This window comes from Drosophila sulfurigaster, chromosome 3 (assembly GCF_023558435.1).
Source record: "Drosophila sulfurigaster albostrigata strain 15112-1811.04 chromosome 3, ASM2355843v2, whole genome shotgun sequence".
Classification (NCBI taxonomy): domain Eukaryota; kingdom Metazoa; phylum Arthropoda; class Insecta; order Diptera; family Drosophilidae; genus Drosophila; species Drosophila sulfurigaster.
Window position 1 is genome coordinate 11460138 of NC_084883.1, and position 8762 is coordinate 11468899.

The 8762-nt window shown below is 39.9% G+C and overlaps 1 protein-coding gene across 1 annotated transcript; it reads left to right on the top strand.

The window, feature by feature from the left end:
- The first annotated feature begins 485 nt into the window (after positions 1 to 485).
- Positions 486 to 7394, top strand: LOC133842093 (long-chain fatty acid transport protein 1). Its single transcript, XM_062275010.1, has 4 exons — positions 486 to 611; positions 3678 to 3930; positions 3992 to 5453; positions 6083 to 7394. Coding segments are annotated over exons 1-4 (2025 nt in total). The 5' UTR covers positions 486 to 610; the 3' UTR covers positions 6392 to 7394.
- The last annotated feature ends 1368 nt before the right edge of the window (positions 7395 to 8762 follow it).

An 8762-nucleotide genomic window follows, 5' to 3' on the forward strand; every position in this document is an offset into this window, starting at 1 on the left:
TGCTGTAAATCGTATAACCAAAATTTAATAAAAAAAAAAAAGTTGAAATTGTTTGTACTACTGCAATTTTTTACATATAGTACATACGAGATAAATCAATTTAAATAAATTTAGTTCATTTTTATGGGAGTCGTAAATTTTTGTGGAATTAGCCCACGCATATGTTTCACGCATAATTTATTTTAAGCGAATTTTGCTGATAAGCACTTCGAACTGAGCATAATTATTAAGTTTATATAGTCATATTACATACTTCGGTAGGAAAATGTAAAGTATACTTTATGAGTCAAGGTCATTCGATGACAATCGAATATGATCAGTTGCCAATATACATACATATAACAAGTTAATGGATCAGATCTCATTCATAGATTAAATTACTCTCCCGAACACTCTTTTTCTCTCTCTCTCTTGGCAACGTATTGCTCTCAGTCATCTGTTGATACTGCGTGAAATAATAAATAGAACCGGCATGAAGCGAAGCGAACGCTAAAAAACCGCTCAGTTGTAATTAGTTCTCGCTGACGATAGAACGTATTCGGAGACTCGCGTGTTTTCTCGTGATATTGCTGTTTGCTGTGTGCTGTGCTGTGACGAGAATATTGCAAAAAGTATGTCAAGCGATGCATAATGCGATAACAACTGCAATCGACGGATCGCATTGCATAGAAGTTTAAAAAGTGAATTGACCGCTCAAGTGTCAGACAGACAGACAGACTGACCGACAGTCAACTGTTGCCTCGCTATGCCAACAAAAAAAGTCAGTGTCAGGCTCATGAATATTTACTTTGTATCGCACTCGTAAGGCAGCCAAGTTAGTCAAAACGGCCAAAATGAAAAAGCCATGGGCAGAGAGCATGTGTAGAACCGTTTAAATGTTATGTGCGTCGCATACGCAATAAGTCAAGGTCCCGGTTTCTTCTAGCATAGATCAAGTCAAGTCTTACAGCGACAGCGAAAACACATTCATATTTATGTGTGACGCACTTTGCACCGTGGAACGCTGCAACAGTTAATAATAATTATTAAGTTGCCGAAAATTTAGTGAAGTGTCATGGTATTTTACTCCCATTTACGACTGCTGCTGTTACTTTGTTTGATAATCCGATATATTTTGTATCCTATAGTTTATTTTGAATTTAGTATACTATATATATATTATATTATATATTTTTGTAATTTTTCGGAATATTAATTTGATAGATTCTAAAAAGTCAGCTGCTGCTTTTACTTTGGTTGGCTATCCGGTATATTTTTAACCCTATGGTATATTTGAAATGTAGAAACAGTGGTATAATATAGTGCCAAATGTATCATTCGATATATTTTTGTATTGTTTTTGTATATTTTGTATAATTTAAACACAATACCACACTGTTTAGCTTTTATTAAGAATGGGTAGGTGGTATCTCGCAGTCGAGCACACTTGTTTGTAGTTTTCTTATTTCTTTTTTTGCTCTTTACATGAGTTTTAATATGTTTTTGTTATAGTATTTCAAAAAGAAAGTAAATAAATCATTATTTTATGTCAACAAATAATTTTTACTGAACGAACATGACACCTTGCTTATATAGGGTTAATTTATGAAGCATAGCTCGTAATTAGTTGTTAACACAAATTCGAAAAATCTGAGTATGTGGCCCACTGTACATTGCCCGTTTACTCGTTTGCTGCACAACAGAGAAGTAGCATTGAACTTTATCGTGCGCCTGTTGATATTACCGTTGTTTTGTTTTTGTTTTCACTATAAAATTCTTGGTGTTAACCCTTATGTTTAGTTATTGCGCGACTTTATTCACCTGAAGTGCATTTATAATTTAATATAATTGTTTGGATTTTAGTAAACACAAACTTCTGAAAAGCGAGGAACACATTTTCAGTCCACAGTTGTCTGTTATCAGACTTTTTATTTGTATATGCAACTGCTTTGTTGTGAATTCTACTTTTCAATGTTTTTGTTTGGCTTCTGTCGCGATAAGAATTCTGCGACTGTGAAATCAGCTGCTTGAGGCGGCGAGTGTTAATGTATCAATAACAATAATAAAAATAAGTAGGATTAGCTTCAACCCGAGTGTTATCTATATCACGCTAAATATTCCACAACAATTTGTAAGCAAATCGATTTTATGGGTTAATTGCCCTAATTGATGTTGCTATGTACTCGCAAGTGTTATACGATAATATGTTTTCGAATGAAATTAAATTCGTTGCCCTTCATTATTATTATTATTACAAATTAGAGTAAAGAGAAGCACTTAAATTACTTCTGGGAAATGCGTAGAAACATGTTCACTGGAAACAATTCATCAATGAAATTTAAAAAATGTAAATATCATGAAAAATATATTTATAATTTATTAATCAACAAAATTTTAAAAGAAAAATGGTTAAAGTACTTACAAAAAGAACAATGGAATTATTATATACTCTAAGCATAGCAATAATCCTATCAAGAATTTAATCTAGGCAACAAGAAAGATAGACAATCTGAATCTCACATAGTTTGTGAAATATTTGCTAATCGTTGCATACTTCACTTAATGAACTTCTTTGAATTCGATTATCGAACGGTATTCACCAAAGTTATGGGTACTTGTCCAAAATAGTTTAATTCTCGGGAACCATTGAAAATATGAATCGCATTAACTTGCAAGAAAACCACTTAGTGCATACTCATACTATATTTAAGTTGTAGGTTTGGATAAGATTAGCCCTCAATCATCAATCAATTGGTTAGAACTTGGTAGGCGGAAATTTCTGCAAAGTAATTCGAATTTTAACTTTCCCGTCTTTTCGTAGAATGGTATTATAAATTTGTGCCCCATAAGGTTTATGTATTCCTGATCAGCATGAAAAAACGACACTATGTAGCTGTTCGCTCTTATAAACCTATATTCAAATTTTTACTACTCCCACTCTCGCCCCGCAATCCGATAAAAGCCTAGTAACAAGTATAATTTTTTTAAAGCTGGATTTCTGGTAACTATTTTCTTTATAATGACAACTTTGTTGGTCGAGCACACTCGAGTGTAGCTTTGTTTCTTATTAAAATGGTGCTGGTATCTGACAGTCGAATCAAACATAAAAAATATACCGAAATAGATGTTCCAAACTTACAATTTGAAATGTAAATATAAATTGCGTTTACACAAAACATACGAAAGAATTCTTAACTAGCATATTATGCTTGAAGTGTTCGATACGATAAATGCACGTGGTTATATGAATACGATACTGATTGAATCTCCAAGTTAAGCTCGTATGTGCCTATCACCATGAGTAATATCTTTACTGCTCTGTTGCGTGTGCTCACTGTTAATAGAGGTTCACATTGCCCAACTTTAGCTTACACTAGACGCGTTATCTCACCTTCGTCGACCCCACCTGGAAATCAGTGAGTCCCGTTCTATGCTCATTGATAAGGTCTGCTGTAATTCTTGGTGGTAAAAAGCGTATCAAAGCAAATTGCACCTGATAAGCACAGTCGGGCAGGCATGTAGATTGTTAGGGCCGGTCCGGTGGTGCTTAGTCAGTCATTGGCCGTGTGCGTGAAGAGAAGTGTGAAAGTGAGGTGTATCTAGTTTGGGACTTGAAGACTGTCAATTCACATAAAAATAATACGACTCAATAACACTATATTAAGTGACTCAATAATGTAAATATCTATATATTCAAGTGAGTAAGTGTGAGCAGCAACAGCGCGATAAGGAGAAGGAGGAGGAGAACAAAATGGAGATACTCTTGGAGCTCAATATGAAGCAGAAGCTGGCCACTCGGCTCTGCATTCTGATATTTGGCAGCTTTGTCTTTGCCTTCTTTTGCTCGGACAGCGCCTTGGCCAGCCTCACACTGGGTGCTCTAATGGCCCTCACACTGCGGAGTCCCACAAATATCTATGCCTTGGCGATGACGTGTCGCAGGGATCTCCTGTAAATAGTTGTAAAGTACTGTAAAGTATTTGACTTTTGAATTTCCCCCTCACTCCTCTAGTGCTTTTCACCGCTTTGTGGCACTCAACTTTTATCTGCTTCGCAAGGATCGCAAGGGCTGCACCGTAGCCCACTGCTTTGAGGAAGTGGCTCTGCAGCAGCCAAGCAAAACTTGCTTCATAATGGACGATCGCCGTCTCAGCTTCGGCGAGGCGCTGCTCTACAGCCAGAAGGTGGCTGGTTACTTCCAGCAGCGGGGATTGCAGCGCGGGGACTGCGTTGCTCTGCTAATGGAGACGCGAGTGGAGTACACGTGCATATGGATGGGTCTCAGTCAGCTGGGCGTTGTCACGGCACTGATAAACTCGCACCTGCGTGGCGATTCGCTGCTGCACTGCATCCGGGTGGCCAAGGCGACGGCACTGATCGTGGGCGCTGAACTGGCCGATGTGCTGGCTGCGATGCCTTCACTCGACATTCCCATCTATCAGTTTACGGATCAGGAGCAGCACCAGCTGCTGCCAGGTGCCACTGAGCTGAGCAATGCGCTCAACGCCCAGACGCCGCTGCCCGTGAGTCGTAGCTTGGAATGTTCCGCCCGGGACAAGCTGCTCTATGTGTATACCTCGGGCACCACGGGATTACCGAAGGCTGCAGTCATCACCAATCTGCGGTTTCTTTTCATGTCAGCGGGCACCTTCTACATGTTGGGACTGAATCGAGATGATGTGGTCTACAATCCCCTGCCCTTGTACCACACGGCCGGTGGCATCGTGGGCGTGGGCAACGCCCTACTTAATGGCAGCACTGTGGTGTTGCGTAAGAAGTTCTCGGCATCGAATTTCTGGAGCGACTGCAGCAAGCACAACTGCTCCGTTGCCCAGTACATTGGTGAGTTGTGTCGCTATCTGCTAGCCACGCCCTACGCGAAAACGGGGCAACAATCTCAGACGCCGCAGCATCAGCTTCGCCTCATGTACGGCAACGGACTCAGGCCGCAGATCTGGACGCAGTTTGTCACCCGCTTTGGCATTCCTCAAATCGGGGAAATCTATGGCGCCACCGAGGGTAACTCCAATCTGATCAACATTACCAATCGCATTGGCGCCATTGGCTTTGTCCCTGTCTTTGGTCGCAAGCTGTATCCAGTTCAGATCCTGCGCTGTGACGAACTGACGGGCGAACCTCTGCGAGATGCGAAGGGTCACTGCATGCGCTGTGCTCCTGGGGAGGCGGGACTGTTGGTGGGTCAGGTGGATGCCAGGCGAGCGGTGAGTGCCTTCCATGGGTACGCGGATAAGGAGGCCTCGGAGCAGAAGCTGCTGCGGAATGTGTACACCAAGGATGATTGCTACTTCAACTCCGGTGACATGGTTGTCTGTGATATACTGGGCTTCTTCTACTTCAAGGATCGCACCGGCGACACGTTCAGGTGGCGCGGCGAGAATGTCGCCACGCAAGAGGTCGAGGCCATCATTACCAACTGCATTGGACTCAACGACTGTGTTGTGTATGGCGTTCAGGTAACACATTACTTTCCCATTACTTTTTACACTCGATACTCATAGGGTAGACAGGTATTATAACTTAGTAACTAAAGAAAATATATGTAAAATGCAGAAAAAGTCCGATCTCCGATCTCATAAAGTCTTAACCATCGCCAACATTCAAGACGATTCATCCATGTCCGTATGTCCGTATGAACATCTATGTAAATATCAGAAATTATAAGATATTGAGCTTCTACAGTCCTAATGTTATTATTCTTGGGATATACCAAATCAATGTACCAACAAATTATTTAAATACACTAAACGCTATATTTGCTATAATGATAACTATTTCGGCTGTGTTCGGATGAAAATTGTAGAAGTTATTTAAGAAATACTTTTGTATACCAAACATCGAGTACTTCAATCGGGTCTTAGTGACAATTTCGTTATATTTTGTTGAATATAGTATAATACTAATATACCAAATACACGCTTTGGTATATTTTAGTATTTTTCGGTATATTTTTGGTATGTTTCAAGAATATTTTTATCACAGTGGAGCACACTCGTCCTTAGCTTTCTTAATTATTAATTATTTTGGAATAATACTGTGGTTGTCTTACTTATTATTTTACTAAGTCGCAATCCTCCTTCTGCAGATTCCCCATGTGGAGGGCAAGGCTGGCATGGCCGCCATAGTGGATCCGTCACGCAAGGTGGACATCGATTATCTCTCGATTGTGATACGTGGCAGTCTGCCTCCCTATGCGCGTCCGCTCTTTATCCGCCTGATGGACGAGATTCCTCGGACCGCAACGTTTAAGTTGAAGAAGCGTGAGCTGGCGCTTGAGGGATACGATCTGGACAGAGTCAGCGATATCATTTACTATCTGAATCGCGATGGCGTCTACAGAGAGCTAAGCGCGGAGCAGTACAAGTCCTTGCAGGCGGGCACTGCAGGACTCTGAGGATGAAGACGTGGCTCACTTTGATATTAACTGCAATTGTTTTTTTGTATATACACACACGCACGCTTACAACCACTTACTTAGTTGTAACACTCAAAAGAAACGACTGATGAAACTTTAGCAAAAGCCGAGCGCGTTTCATTCCAATAACTTGGCCATAAAAGAAGACAGCTGAACCGATAATGGTCGCCAATACATTTCCGGTTGCTCCTGCACCACATAAGACAGCAGCAAGCAGCAAGCAGCTACGGCCAAGATATATCGAAAGTGTTAAATCCCGAAGATTAAGTTCTCGCTCATTGGCAGCTGTTGTGGCCATTTGGTTGCTGCTGTTGCTGCTGCAGTTGCAACATTAACGCCATTTAAGTTCGCTAGCGGCAGCTGCGTCGCGACGTCCCAGCAACAACAACAGCAGCAAGATAAACGATGTGCAAAATCCATACAAACAACAACAAGGCATCTGCAGTTAGAGTTACTCTCGCATTGTTGTTGCTGCTGTTGTTGTTGCTTTTACTGCTGCTTGGCTCCGAGTTGCAACCACAAGCTGCGTTGCCAAAGTCGACAAAGACGCCAACGTCGCACAGCGCAACGCGTCGATAGCGCCAATATCGATGGCGAAAAAGTTGTGGCAGGCAATCATAAAAAACCAAGAAATACCAACAAAGCCCCTTCTTGCAACGAATTGGATCCCAGCTAAGGCTAAGTGCAGCACACGATGCCACCTCGACCACGACCACAAGACTGCTCAACTACGTTCCGAGTTGCGACGTAAGAACAAAAAATTCTGTGCTGCTGGATACAGTCTTAACTGTAGACAGCATTTTAGTCAGCAATAATTGTTGCATAGTTAGCGAACCTTTACTAAATGTCTATAACTATCATTAGCACTATAAATGGAGCATGTAACAACGCGGAACAAATTTCTTCTCACTATGTTATCACTTTCAAATTGCTTTGTTGAGATATCAAGTATTTAATCATTTTGCAAAACTCATATTAGACGAGCCTGTCAGATTAACATCCATAACAGAGCAAACTAGGTAAATTCGGATAAGAATTAAAATCCAGAATTAACTTAATCAACTGAAATGGATAGTTATTAACCTCTTTCTTACATTACTTTGTCTATTAAACAATTGGGTATATTCATATATTCATTAGGTATCGTCATATTTGCAATCTATTTTCTATCAACAATAATAGTTAAAAGAGCAACAGTAACCGAAAGAGCAAGGAGGAGGACAATAAATGGTGCTATCAATGGTTAGGCGACTTCGAACCACAATCGATAGCATTAGACACTCTTGATAGTGGTTCAACCACTATCGATGGAGCCATCAAAAGGTCTGGCGATAAAAAAAACTTGTAAAATGCCTTGGCTGCGGCAAAAAATACAAGAGAAGCGGTAATGCGTCAAAATTTGTATATCAGGATATACTATCGGCGACTATGGATTGCACTATCGACACTATCGATCGCCCAATATTGATAGTTTTCCACCTTTCCTATCATGTGACTGCCCCACTCAACAAAAAAATACAAGACTCTTCTGTGACTGTGCCTTAGGCTTCATCAAGATATGCAGCTTTATTCGTAACAACGTTCGCGTTGTATTTTAAAGTTTTTAAATGTTATTATATTTTTCATCATTTTTAACTCCATATTGTCAACTCATGTCCTCTTTATTTAACTCGTGAACACTGATTGTCCGATACTTCTTTTAGCATCGTATATCATAACAGTACTTAATTCTTCTTATGTTATAGTTATGTTAAAGATACAATATCGCTATCCTCGCCGTACCATTATATATCCAACACTACCAGCCTGTTACAATATTGCTTTTTACATTCATTACAATTTCTTAAAAATTCTAGCTTACAAAAAAGATAGAATCATAATGTTTTCATATTGACAATTATTTGAAATACTAAATTAATTAAAACTATGGTCATATAGAATATATTTGGTATAAAAATATACTATTATTTATACAGGCATATCACCCCATATTCTGTTAGTTACAAACATACCCTGCTTGCATAAAGTTGTAATACGCTTCTATTATATAGTCAGAGAATATAAAACATATTTAGCACTTTGGCAATTCTATGTTTTAACCCATATCGCTCATATTTATTGCACCTATGATATTTTTGATTACCCTATCATAAAACCGCCAATGTGTGGAATATAAAAACAAAGGTCCCAGTCCCGGGCAACACGAGCAACTTCCACTGTTGCAAGTACATCACTCCACTCGTATAATAACAAGAGCAAGAGCAATTGCAATGTATCCGTGAGCTTAAAAAATGCGCATAAAGTTGCATTGGCAGATGGGGCAAATGGGGCAGCTGGGAGTGCAACAAAA